Here is a 13,967-nt window from a genome sequence, read left to right as displayed (position 1 = left end):
TGCACTCTGATAAATGGCCTCCAGGCTTGAAGAGCAACCAACCTCCTCAGCGCAGACTGGCTTATTTGATGCTACTTCTGCACTGTCAGCAGATTCTCTTTATTTATGCACACGCAACACACATGTTTGAGTATATGTCTATGTATCAACAAAATATATTATAAAACATTATATAAACGGTGAATTAATTCGATATTCACACCTTTTCAACCTTTTTAATTATCACCTTTTAATTGTTTAATACTAAACCATAAGAAATGAAGAGATATGCTGTATCATGTGTTAATGCCTCAACAGACAACACCTTTGACGTTGTAATTTCACATCTTTGGACCCAGATACATGGTCAACCTTCTGACCAGACCAGAGTGATGGTCTACCCTCTGGTAACCAGACCACAGTGATGTCTACCCTCTGGTAACCAGACCACAGTGATGTCTACCTTCTGGTAACCAGACCACAGTGATGCCTACCTTCTGGTAACCAGACCACAGTGATGTCTACCCTCTGGTAACCAGACCACAGTGATGTCTACCTTCTGGTAACCAGACCACAGTGATGTCTACCTTCTGGTAACCAGACCACAGTGATGTCTACCCTCTGGTAACCAGACCACAGTGATGCCTACCTTCTGGTAACTTGACCACAGTGATGCCTACCTTCTGGTAACCAGACCACAGTGATGTCTACCTTCTGGTAACCAGACCACAGTGATGTCTACCCTCTGGTAACCAGACCACAGTGATGTCTACCTTCTGGTAACCAGACCACAGTGATGTCTACCTTCTTGTGTGCCAGACTCGGGTCCTGGGTGAGCAGCAGGCGCTGTGCACAGATGTTCCCCAAAGCAGAGCTTCTTAGCCAGTCTTTCTCCAAAGGGTCCAACTGCACCCTTGGATACAGAGACTAGAACAGAGGGCACAGCTTTTAACTACTATTTTACGATACAATCGGCTGCAGTTAATCCCATTGACAAAATTTAGGTCAGGGTTGAAAAGGTGAAAGTGCATTAAGGAATTTTCATTGTACACCATTGCCGTCCTGTTTGGCCCACGTACTTTAAGAACATAAAAACAAACTCCATGGCACTAAGGCAGGGGTCCTGGTGCCATTAAGGGTGTTTATTGGCCAGCAAGGTGATGCAAGCCACCAGCTATGTCTTTAATCAGCGACGTGCCAGGCTCTCTGTCTGTTTACCGGGCAGAGGCGTGTTAATGACACAGCCCCAGGAGCTCTCTGGGGGAGATTCACATTCACAACTAATACAAGCAGGAGGGGACAGAGTCTGAATGTCTGCTTGTTGATTTATGAAGAGTTTGGAAATGGAATGGAGCCTTTGTTATACCACAAGCAAAGAATAGATCAAAAGAGATTTCAATAAACTCAATGTTTTATTGTATATTGAAACGAGAAATCCATGCTTACCATCACGGAGGAGTTAGCCATACTTCTGGTGTCATCATCAGGACTCTCCTCACTCTAATACACACACACACACACACACACACACACACACACACACACACACACACACACACACACACACACACACACACACACACACACACACACACACACACACACACACAAGAACAGTTATGTAGAATTATTTTATAAAATATAGATGAATGATTTTGAGTCGACTTTTATCCTCCCTAATGCTCAACCTAGTAGTTCACTTTATAAAACCAATGATTCAATCATAATTCACACCTTGATGCACCTGGTCAGCCAGTTTGCCTTTGATCAATTTAAACAGCTCTCTAATTTTGTGTGTTATTCGCGTATATGTGTGTGGTATGGGTGTGTGTGTGTGTGTGTGTGTGTGTGTGTGTGTGTGTGTGTGTGTGTGTGTGTGTGTGTGTGTGTGTGTGTGTGTGTGTGTGTGTGTGTGTGTGTGTGTGTGTGTGTGTGTGTGAAACCATGTTGTTAGGGGGGAGGGGGAGACGTGTGCAACGTGAGTCTTTACATACGATCTTCTAATGAGCCTGAACAGTCCCCACAGGAGCACTAAAGGCTAATAACGAATCCATTGAAACCTTAAATAACCTGTCAGAATCCTCAAAGGCTCTCCGAAACACACTTCACAGAGCCTTCCTTTCAGCTCTCAACCTCACAACTTTATTTACCGTCTTTTTTCAGCACGGCAGATTACAAAGATCTCTTCCCAGCGTGTTAATGAGCAGCACTTGATTCACTCTTTCATTTGATCCACTGCATGACACCCCTTTATTTTATTTTACCTATACATGTCATTCATTCATTCATTTCATATTTAATTACACTCATGGTTTCCATGATTTCTTCATTGCAAGGACTCACAATTAGCATCTGCTGTGATCTGCTCCAAGAACTATACAGTTGTTAATACTGAGGCTCTGTGGGTTTCACCATGTGCTTGTCTAGGGTCTTAGGTTGTGTATGTTCATCTTTGGGAGTTTTTTTTGTCATCCATATCAATGTAATTTGTTGCTAGCTTGCTTAATGAATAGATTAAGAAATAGTTGTATAAGGTTGCTTACTGTTTTACCAAAACAAGCCAACTACAGAGACCAAATATAAGAAAGCAATGATTTTATGATTTTTTTTTTGTTTTCAACTAGTGACCCCCTGTCATGAGATCATGAAATCCTTCCTAGATAGAGCGCCAGCGATTCATTGGGATGGGGAGCCAGCCAGCTCTCAGTGACATCATCTCCTCTCCACGCCCCACGCCACTGAGCCCCTGTCCACCTGCACTCCCTCTGCCCACGGCCAGCCAGAGAGGGAAGGCAATGAAATAATAAACCGACTGATTCCGTGTTGACGAGACATGAATGGGCCCCGCTGGCCCTCGGAACAAAGTCAGCTACCGTTAGCATAACAAAGGCCTTCCCAGCCTGCCACTGTGCTGCCACTCCTCCGGCTATTCATCCTGTCAAAACACCACGTTTGGCTTTTCCTCCTCTCTCCTCCCATTCCTCCTTCACAGCGACCCCCCCCACCCCCCTGACATCAACTGACAGCTATGGATGCGGGGCGGGTGGGGCAGTGGGTAGGGGGCGGGGGTCGTGGAGGAGGTATCCATTCTCTCATCAGCATTCAAGAGAAGGGGCCTTTGTATGTCTATCGCCTGCCCTAATTGGTCGCGTTTACTGGGCCCCTTTGTCAGACTGGCGAGAGGTGAATGTCTACACAGTGGATGAGCGGTTTCAAGAGACGTGGGCGAAAATAGATGGACTAGGTAAAGGAAAAGACAGACAAAGGAGAGAGAGAGAATGGAGCGAGAGAGAGAGATATCGGATGAGAATTGAATCAAATAACATTTTTAGAGTCACACTTTCTTTTTCAAAGGCAAACTATTGTTTTGAAATGCTCAATAAGTCATTTTTAACCTCTCCCTAGTTCTAAGATCTGGTGTTGTGCACTTGAAAGAGAGATGACGGCATCTAATTTGTGGAAAAATAGTAAAATAATAAAAAGAAAGAAGAGAGTAAAATGTTGTAATCTTTGGGATGTTTATTTTGTGCCTCCAACGGAAAGCCTTTTGATCATCTAATTAATGACATGTTAATCTTTCCATCAGATCGATCAGTACATCCTGCTTCTTTGTTGAGGCTTCTTAGAACCTTTTAATGAGGGAAAATTTTCCTCAGAAGAACAATTCTGAAAAGATTTGAGTCTGCTAATTGTTTCATTTTATCCTTCTAATCTCTCACTCTTTAGTGTTTAGGGTTCACACTTTGATCACCTTCAGAATGAAATGTGTTATTAGAGAGAGATCCATAGAGAAAGGAATTCCCATTCCATTACTGTGATAACAAAACATAAACCATAACCCGGCAAACCTGTCTGAAGACCCGAACATGCCCCAGCTGTGAGGAGAGCAAATATTGAAGAAGAGGGCCTCATGAAGGAACCATGAGGTACATTACTGAACAGGAAACTCTCATTCCTTACTCCTCATTTCAAGCTACATTTTCATCCTTTTTCCATTGCACCCTTTTTTGTATGTCCTCTGTTTTTCGATGTAGTATTTATGTCACCATTTGCATTGCCGTAAGTGGTTTCATAGTGGTTGAAAATCCTTTTCCAAATTTTTTTCGCATGGGTGCTGGTGTCAAACTAAAGGCTGGTTGAAGAGTGATCATGGATTGTGAAACTCCCATTGTTTACACATTTCTTTGTAAACAAGTTATTTTAGTTTTTATGTCCAAGCAGTTATTTTATCTTATGTTCATAAATTGCATGAAAGGCTTTAAAGTTATATGTTATTATATAACATATAACTTGCAATAATAAAAGGCATAATTATTTTAAATCAAACTCATGTATTCAAAATACTACAACCTAACCCTAAACGAAAGTAGTGGTAACTAATGAAGAATCTTGAGCTGATTAACATATGAAACAAGATTTCAATAGACAAAAGATTTGCCCGTGGCTGAAACGAAATCAACTTCAGATTCCGGTGAGACAATGTAATGAGACGGGAGAGAAAGATAACCAACGTTTCAGAATCGCTGTGCTCTTTGAACGAGAGAGAAAGAAAGCTCTTATCTCCGACCAGCAACCCCTGGCTTATGTAATCTACGCTGCAATTCAGCACGGTCGCCGTGTGATTGTTTGAAAAATGAAAAAGCCATTTGGAGCGGGCGGGTGAGTGTGAAAGGAGGCCGCCATTCCGCCCGGTGTCCTATGTTGTCAGAGTCTTCGCCGGGGTCACCAGGGGTCGAGGGAATTATGCCCTGCAGTCTAGGAGCTCGTTCGACGGGTTCCATATTCCCTCGAGCGAGCCCTCGATAAAGCACTCCTTTTTCCCCGGGCGATAATGAAAGCAGACAGCTCTGCAGGGGGACATGAATGTTTTGTTAAGAGGGGTGTATCGGTGCTGTTGGGTCCAGGGGGTTGATGGGGATTAAACTGGGATCTCTTTGTCTGTGTTTCACTTGCTGCGTGTAGCCTTTTCACTCTGGCTGCAGTTTAACCCGCCGACTTGGTTCAAATGTACCTTTAAAAATTGTTTTCCCTGAGAAGTATAAGGGATGGAGTCATGGACTGCTGGGCAAGGGGATTGTGCGGATGGAAATAGGTTGGGAAAGAAGCGATGTTGAAGATAAAAAATATAGCTTGTTGCTATATTCATCTGCTCTTATGCTGTGTAAGAGATTATACGAGCAAGAGATTACATAGAACACAATATTGAACCGCATTAAATACATTTATAAGGCTCTACAGATCAAGCAAACACATGTTTTATATTGCCGAGATTGGATTTCTACATTTTTATATTGATTGACCGTTCAATAGTTTGAATGGTCAAACAAGGAATCAAGAAGTCTAACAAATAGTAATGAAAGCAGACAGCTCTGCAGGGGACATTAATGTATTGTGAAGAGGGGGCATTGGTGCTTTGGGGTCCAAGGGGTCCAAATGGATCATCAGCTATTATCTTTCCTTAAGAATGGCTGTCTTCTGGGACAATAGGAACTCATGGATCATCCAGTATTGCTTAGGTATATACTTTCTTATCGAGTCTTGTGTGCATGTATTTGAGTTAGATCACTTCTACCAATAACCCGTAACATTCCTGGCACTGCTCAGAGGTCTCTGTCACTGGTTTCTTTCCCAGTGTTGGTACCACTTTAACCAGTGTCCCGGTGCAGACTTACCCTCCCGGAGGCCGCAGCGTCGCTGGTCATCGATAAGGAGTCGCTCCTGAGGGACAGGAGGTCAGAGCAGGCCATGTCCCCGCCGTCGCTGGAGCTGGGGCTGGGCTCTCCCGGGACATACCCCCCAGCGGGGAGGGGGAGGGCTGTCGGCCTGGTGGGTCCCCGTGGTTCTCCAACTGGTGGGGACCGGTTCAGTGGGACGGCTCTCCAGGACTGGGCAGGAGGGACAGGAGACACTATGAGCCAACCTGGGACTGTTGAGAGACCGGTCTATGTGAGGTACACAAGGCTCTTTATCAGCTCTCATCCAAACAAATGATTGAATAATGTCTAGACTCTAGATGAAAATATAAAATATAGCCTTCGTGCAATTTTGGACAATGACATTTAATTTTTTTAAGTTTTTATCGGCATACATAACAAAATAAAACCCAAGGCTTCTTAATGCCAAACTATATTAATATGATTAATAGTATTAATGTTGTTGGTGTTGTGCCCTGACAACTCGGTGACAGCACATTTTGTTTTTTTCATGTAGAGAAGAGAGAAGAGCATTCATACACTGATGTAAATACAAAATGAAGCAATGTAACCAATCAGCAGCCCCCAGCAGCGGGTGTACTTGGATCTGAACGAGAATAACAGCAAAATAACAAACAACTGACAGAGCAAGAAGCCAAAGCCAAACTGCTAGCCATCAGTTCCAATCTACACTCACGTCGCTCACACAGTCTCAGTGTTGCATTGATTTAGCGTACGAGTGTTTACCACTCAACAAAATGTCTGCCTGTCTCCCTAAAAGTGCCGTTCTTCTTTAACAGGCTAGTTGAGTTGCCTGCCGGGGACTGTGCAGTACAATCAAACCTGAGGAACAGACATCATCATCAGTATAGCAGTTTAACATCTCCAAGCGACGCAGCCCTCCTCTAACAGCTCGGACGGGCCTCCCCAGAGAGCTAATTACACACTCGCTCAGTCACCGGTGCTGTCCCATTACACACACACACACACACACGCACACGCCACACACACACACACACACACACACCACACACACACGCGCGCGCGCGCGCGCACAAACACACACATACCACACACACACACACGCACAAACACACACACATACCACACACACACACACACACACACGCACAAACACACACACACACACACACACGCACATGCACATCTACATGCGAACACACACTATACGCAAAAGGCCTGCTTTAGAAAGTAATTTTGTTACCTGATGCTACTAATTACTGGCTAATTATGTGTTGATACTTCAAGTATAAACAGATGACGAGACTGTTTAACACATCAGGGAGGTTTCCCTCCTGACCATTGATTCTAGATGTAATAATCCGAATGCTGTCCTCAACCATTTAGGGCACATGTAATGTTATATACCTGAGAGGTCTGTTCTCCGTTTGGATGATATTCTTAACACAGACTCATATTGGCATTAAATCATGCGCGGTTAGTCAGACATGCTGGTAAATCATGCTAGCTGCACTGCTAGCTGACCAACCCAGCGTTGTCTCAGAACCATATCGCATTGAAAGGGCAACGTTTAAAGGCTGTTGCCTATGTGTGTGGGCCAAGCTGACTTTCAACACATCCGTCTTTGACTAATATTTACATCTACAGACTAAACTTAAATGCATTTGTTATATGGTAGTGGACACAAGACAACACTTCATTGTCTAGGACCACTGTGACACTGTCCAAATGATAAAAAATAAAACCAGAAAAATGCATATTAACATTTACAACATAAAGTCGATTATGTTGATTCATATATTTGTGCATTACATATACATGTCCTTGCCAAATAACTTTTTATTGCTTTTTGTTACAGTAAATACATCTGGGCGGGAATCTTATGTTAAATTGTAGTTGGTAGTAGAGTATCAGCTGAAAAGTGAACACAGAATCCAAGGCAGGCAAGTAGGAAACACTCGTGAAAACCAGCTGGGGATTGGGATGTAATTCATCTAATTAGTGTAGTCCTCGCCTTAAAACCAAACATCTGACACGAAATAAGCGAGGCTCTTTTCAAATGCACGTCAAGTTGAAGCACCTTTCTTATCCATGCCGTTTGTTTTTCAACTGAGAGTCCCATTAAAAGGAGCTTCTCTTGATCTAGAACTGCCTTACAAACACTTTGTGTGAAGTGGACATACGGCAGATTAATGCTGCCGAGGCTATGTTTGATGGTGGTGGCTGGCTGGGTGACAGGAGCAGGCTGTCATCAGAGAAGCGGCATCTATCAGAGGAACCTTACACAGGGAGGGAAGTAATTGGTGCCAGAGTCTGTCATATCCTCATGTTGCATCAAAGTGGAGCCCTTTCTGCATAAACCATATATACACAACGCCACAAACACACAGAACGAGGAGAGGAGGATCATATCTATAGCGATAAGAAGTGATTTCCAAACAAAGCACTGTTGAGGACTAGCGTCACGTAAAAAACTCTAGAAACGTATTTGCCATCGCCCTGCAATTTGCATGTTTGAGGAGCAGCTGCTTAAAGCTCTCTACCTCCTTTTATTAGTAGAAAGGTAATCAAATAAGTAAATTGGAATCTAAGCAGACTCTAACAAGCGAGTTGACGATCAAACAACGTATAGCATACAACTTATGTTGTTTCCTTCACAATCATCACACAGGTGTACAGATCACCAGTGAGTGATTCACAAACAATACCTATAGAATACGTTCATGGGCTATTCATCATTGGCCATTGGATTGCAGCTAGTAGTCTTAATAGCTACAAGGAATAGGGTCAGTGCAGAAGTCAGTCAGGGTGCAGAGATCCTTGCTTACTCCTATAGCCATCTGATTCCTGTTATACCTGTCATAGCCATCTGATTCCTGATATACCTATCATAGCCATCTGATTCCTGTTATACCCGTCATAGCCATCTGATACCTGTTATACCTGTCGTAACCATCTGAATCCTGTTATACCTATCACAGACAGTCAATAATACTCCCACCCTAATGCCCCTCGACGGCAAGGGCCCTATTCAAGGGCTCTTAAATATTTTCCAAGAATTTACATTTTTTATTGTTCCCTTTTCAGTTGGTTCTTTTTGAAATTTAGTTGAATGTTTTTCATTAAATAGTTTATTGTAGTATAGTGTATCCTCCTTGAAGTTACATGAGATGTGAGCAAAGGAATTCCTTAATTGATTTGTGGCGACTATTACAACCTATACATCCAATCTTTTTATTTTTATTTATTTGCTTTGAATACACAAGCCATGGCAATGTAGATATGTGATTTAGCACATCAGAGGCAAAGGCTAATAATATTTGAATCTCTCCCTCTCTCCGCTCTCCCTCTCCCTCCTAATCCTATTTAAATTCATATAAGCCCCCCTCCCCTTCCCCCTGCCGTATCGTGATCTGGGGGAATTACTTATTCGAATTCTTCTGAGGAGTAAATAACTTTATGCATGATATCGGTATCTTCATAATTCAGATCAGCAAAGTCAATTTGGTTTAAGTGCTGCGGCGCCACACGCCACAGAGGTTCTGAGGGACTGTGTGGATCAGTGGGCGCACGCGGGGGCGCGTAATGGGATCCATCACAGGAGCAGGGGAGAGGGAGAACCTCACAGCATGGGTTCACTGGTCCATCGGAGGACCGCGGTATGGGTATAGTGGGGGGCCATGGGCGTACGGCGCTCGGTTGGCCTACACTTTTGTAAGAGTTTACTGGCTGTGAGAGACAGTTATGGGAGTTTGTATGGGTGGAGGTTGTGGTTAATGTGGAGAGTGGAGGTTGGCCGATATGTATGGCCTCATCTGGGGATTCATATTCGGTTAGAAAAGCTTCTGTTCAAAATGAAGCAGCTTTGTCTTGCTTTAGCTTCCACAACCACTATCAGCAAAGCTTTACGTTAAACAATCAACAGTATCTCATATGTGTTACTGAAACACTCTCCATCTCAAATCAATGATGTTGACGTGTAAAAAAACAACACAATTAATACCACTCGAAACCTTCCAGCTATCCGGATAAAGTAAAAAGAGAAAATAAGAAAAAATACCTTGCTGGAAAAAAGGAAAACGTATTGAAAAAAACAATCAGATTGATGAAAAAGGAACTGTCATAGAATCTGTGCTTTGAACTTGATCAGACGCAACATTTTGACAAAGAACAAAGACGGGCAATATGAGGAGAAAAAAGGGCTACCTGCTAGTGCCGGAAACAAAGACGCTGAGGGGAGAGCGAGAGACATTTGGCAATGCCATCGCTACAGCGCACTGGAAGCAGTTGAAGCCTATGAATATAGATGAGGGGCTGATGTGCACATTATTTCCCATCAGGCCCTGTGTCTTTACTCACCTCCTCTGCCTGAGTGATCACCAGCGCCGGGGGGCTGCCACCCGACCCCCCGGCGTCTGCCGTGCTGTAGCCCCTGGCTCTGTCCGAGTCCTGCCCAAGCCTCCACGGGGTCCCTAATGGGTGGGGGTTTCCCAGAGGAAGGGCTTGGGTTGGACCCCCTGATGGGTCTGGGGCTACACTCAGGCCCTGATCAGGCCTCACAGCCCACTCATGGGGTTGATGAAGGGCTAGCAGCGGCCTCTGACTGGTCAATGGAGAGGCAGCGACGGTGGCTAAACAGCTGCTGTCTGCCCGGAGAGGTTGTGTGTCTGGGTCTGCGCCAGGCCGCTGTGGACCTCCACTGAGACCCTGGTCCAGTTCGTCTTCTCCGTCCTCCGTAGGGTGCGCTATGTCCGGGGACTCTTCAGGTTTAACCGGAGGAATGTCAGACGGGTGTAACTGAGAACGGCAGCCATCTTGGTCCTGGGCTACAGCCTCCACCAGTTCCTTGCCTAAGCCTTGGTGTGGATGAACAGTGAGTACATCACAGCCTGGTGTGTCCTTGGTTGGGGGATGCTGAATATCACCCTGGTGTATTGGGAGGCCGATGTCAGTGGAGAGACACTCTGGGTTCTCACTGACTGGCGAGATCTCTTCAAATCGCTCGGCCATTGAGGTTGATATCAGAGATGTTTGTAGAGCAGTGGGTTGTATCTAAAAACAGCAAAGGAGAATATTTTTTGAGTAACAAAGATATTATCAGCATCCTATTTTTTTAGATACCATCTCCTAATTTGACTCGTGGCTATAATTTCAGCCAATCAGAAATGGTGAGAAAGTCATTTATTCCCTGTACGAATGTGCTTATAATTTGAATCAGAATGAGCTTAACCATGGTGACGCTCCCTCCGAGCCCCCTCTTCAACAAGACAGGAGTCGAGACTAGAAGTAGTTCCAAATACAAGGTGACAGTTCTGTGTTTCAGTCATAGAAAAGGAGAACCATGAGGGGATAATAAAAACAGTTATGTTGTCATCTAAACTACAATGAAGCCTCTTCAGTTAAACAGAAAAGTAACCCTAACGAATCAATACAGAATTGCAGAAGTCCCGAGGGTGGCAATTACGTTTGAACACGGATAACAAGGACTACATTTCACACTTGCATAGTGAGTATTAAAGAGAGTAGACCTATTTTCCAATTAATTAAACACACTGCCTCTAAGTAACCTCTGGACATCTGCACTGCAGCCTCAGCTAATTTATGAGGGATTGAGGCAAACAACATTTATTTAAAAAAGTAAAAGCCTTCACAACGAGAGAGAGAGAGAGAGAGAGAGAGAGAGAGAGAGAGAGAGAGAGAGAGAGAGAGAGAGAGAGAGAGAGAGAGAGAGAGAGAGAGAGAGAGAGAGAGAGAGAGAAGAGTGTGAAGAGTGTGAGAATTGCATTGAATATTTCACTGAATAATCAACATTGTACGTGCAAATTATTATCACATCTCTTCAATGTTTACACAGACGGCATATTCCATTGGGTCATTTATACAGTTAGGGTTGGGGAAAGGTTAGCCTTACCCCTAACCCTTTCCTAAAGGCATGTCTGGCAATGTTTGAGCTCAAGGAGTAGGGTTGAAAAGAGGCATAATCTGAGTTCCGGCCATCTCAATTAATATAGCACATGTTTTTTCCCATATTATTTAGCAGCAGCAATTTAGGCTATTTGCTGGATATGCTATCACTTAAGGCCTAAACTGTGAACTGGGGAAGTCACTTGGCCCCCCGTGAAGTTATTTCATTTTAATGAGCGGAGCTAAAAACAGCCTGTGAATAGCATCTCTTATCTTCCCATCCCATCAGAGTTAAAATGGTGGACTTGCCACCTCTCCTCTCTGCTGCCCAGTGCAGTCATGCCCAGCATCCTGCTTGTGGAGGGCGTTTCACTCGGCTCATGCTTCATTAGGAGACATCATCTCCGTTTAGCGGCTAAGGAAACACATTTCACACTCATACCTCAGGCACTGCGAGTCATCATTAAAAGAAAATAGCCAATGAGTCAAAGCATTAGGTTCGGCTCATGAAAACCTGGAGCTAAAGCAGTAATAACAACCGCACGGCTTCATTAGGCACGCCCAATGAAGAGAAAAACGGTGCATGGGTTGTTATTTGCAATCGGCAGCACAAACGGCCAGGTTTAGCAATAGCAGGTAGTTGAGCTAGACAGGAGACGATGAGGTTAAGGGGATCTTTATGCTCACCTGGAAATCCCTGTCATAAATCGACCACTCTAGCAGCGAAATGCACGTGCTCTAGCAGGCAAATCCAGCCAAAGAAGACTCTAAAGTGTGGCTTCATGTATGTTCAGAGAAGAGAAGAGTCAACGTGTAGCCTATAGCACCTATCTCTCGAGGTGAAAGGGAAAGTCTACGTCCACAAACCCTGTCCTGTCTAATAATAGATTCTTTAATGGCATTAGGATTAGTCGGCCAACTCAGAGTGCTGTTGAAGACGGCCTTGTTTACAAAATGACCTCTAGTGCACACTACAAACACTGCAAATGTTGCAATAGGCAATTCCTACATTATGTTAACAGAAGTAGGTAGATTTTCAGTTGATTTTGCATATACAGTAAAAATGCACCTATGCAAATATAGAAATAATGAAATTACTGAAGGAGGAAATGAGAACCCCAAATCACTGCAATTACTTCAAACTATCGCATTGTTAGATTGTATTGATTTTTTAAGTTCTGTAATTGTGAAGAAACAAAAAAAACAACGTAGTAAATTAAATATTTGTATGCTTCTAAAAGTTTCCGATATTAATGTGGATTTTGTCTTGTCTTAGTAACAGTTTGGTACCCTGTATTTATAAACATGGCATTTTATATTATTACTTATCTTCATTATGATAAATTACATAATGATCAGACTGTTAAGCCTGTGAGACTGACAAGGCACATCCATTTGCCGTGTGTGTGTGTGTGTGTGTGTGTTCGTGTGTGTGTGTGTCCGTGTGTGTGTGTGTGTGTGTGTGTGTGTGTGTGTGTGTGTGTGTGTGTGTGTGTGTGTGTGTGTGTGTGTGTGTGTGTGTGTGTGTGTGTGTGTGTGTGTGTGTGTGTGTGTTGTTAAAAGCGGGCGTTGTGCGCATTAACGTGAATTGTGTTTACTGGGTGGAGCTGACAGCAACACAATGAGTTGCCAGCTCCCCCTCCCAACAGAGCCGCTTTGCTCTCACCAGACTCAGAATCAGGCGGGCTCACATGGGCAAAGCTGCCTGCGCTAAAGAAGAGCCACCCGTCAAACTTATTACAGCAACTACTCAACCTGTTCAACAACCTGCAATGTGTCCAAACGTAACATCGCTTCCAAAAACGCGTTCATTTGTGGAAAAGGTGCATGTGCCTATTTGATTTTTGTTCCCTTTTGGTTAACGTGCGTAAGTTGCTTGTGCGCGTCCCAATCAAAGCGCACCGGCAGCATACACTTCGGAAAAAGTGCGGTCATGGCGTATCCTCAGGGTTTTCTGTTCCAGCCGTCGGTTTCGCTGGCGCTGCACTCCTGCCCGTCGTTCAACTCCAGCGTGATTTTAGGACCAAGGACAGAGGAGCTCGGACGCTCCTCCTCGGGTTCCGCTTTCGCGCCATACGCGGGATCCACGACGTTTAGCAGCTCGTCACCGAGCTTCAACTCACACCTGCCCTACGGCGGAGAGCCACGGCCGGCGGCAACTTTGAATTCCTTCGTGGTGAGTACATAAACAACTGTGAACTATTGACCTGGCTGCTCTTGACCTGACGCGTGCGATCGCTCATACATGTCGGGACAGGCTACTTGCATTAGTAGAAGATGGTCCATAATTGTTGATCTAACAATAAAGTAAAAAAAAGTGTTTTGCTTCCGTTATTATTGGTCATATTTTAGCGCTGCATTTTTTTTCTCTATCCTTCATTTATATAGCCTACTGATAGGCTCTTCTGT

General features: G+C 44.0%; 2 protein-coding genes across 2 annotated transcripts in view; one reads left to right on the top strand and one right to left on the bottom strand.

Moving 5' to 3' along the window:
* Positions 1-666: 666 nt before the first annotated feature.
* Positions 667-12,420, bottom strand: LOC130389253 (uncharacterized). The gene is made up of 5 exons (XM_056598948.1): positions 12,246-12,420; positions 10,014-10,706; positions 5,652-5,864; positions 1,426-1,479; positions 667-906 (listed from the first exon to the last, which is right to left on the bottom strand). The coding sequence occupies exons 2-5, from the start codon at positions 10,662-10,664 to the stop codon at positions 718-720; spliced, it is 1,107 nt and encodes a 368-aa protein (XP_056454923.1). The 5' UTR covers positions 10,665-10,706; positions 12,246-12,420; the 3' UTR covers positions 667-717.
* Positions 12,421-13,249: 829 nt separating this feature from the next.
* The window catches only part of LOC130389387 (iroquois-class homeodomain protein IRX-5-like), a 2,483-nt gene continuing 1,765 nt past the window's right edge, over positions 13,250-13,967 (top strand). Inside the window, exon 1 of the mRNA XM_056599152.1 lies at positions 13,250-13,734. Within this exon, the coding sequence (XP_056455127.1) occupies positions 13,492-13,734 (243 nt within the window). The 5' untranslated portion in view covers positions 13,250-13,491. The remainder of the gene's footprint in view (positions 13,735-13,967) is intronic.

This window comes from Gadus chalcogrammus, chromosome 9 (assembly GCF_026213295.1).
Source record: "Gadus chalcogrammus isolate NIFS_2021 chromosome 9, NIFS_Gcha_1.0, whole genome shotgun sequence".
Lineage (NCBI taxonomy): Eukaryota > Metazoa > Chordata > Actinopteri > Gadiformes > Gadidae > Gadus > Gadus chalcogrammus.
Note: the sequence above shows the minus strand (reverse complement) of the source record. Positions and strands in the feature narration are given on the sequence as shown.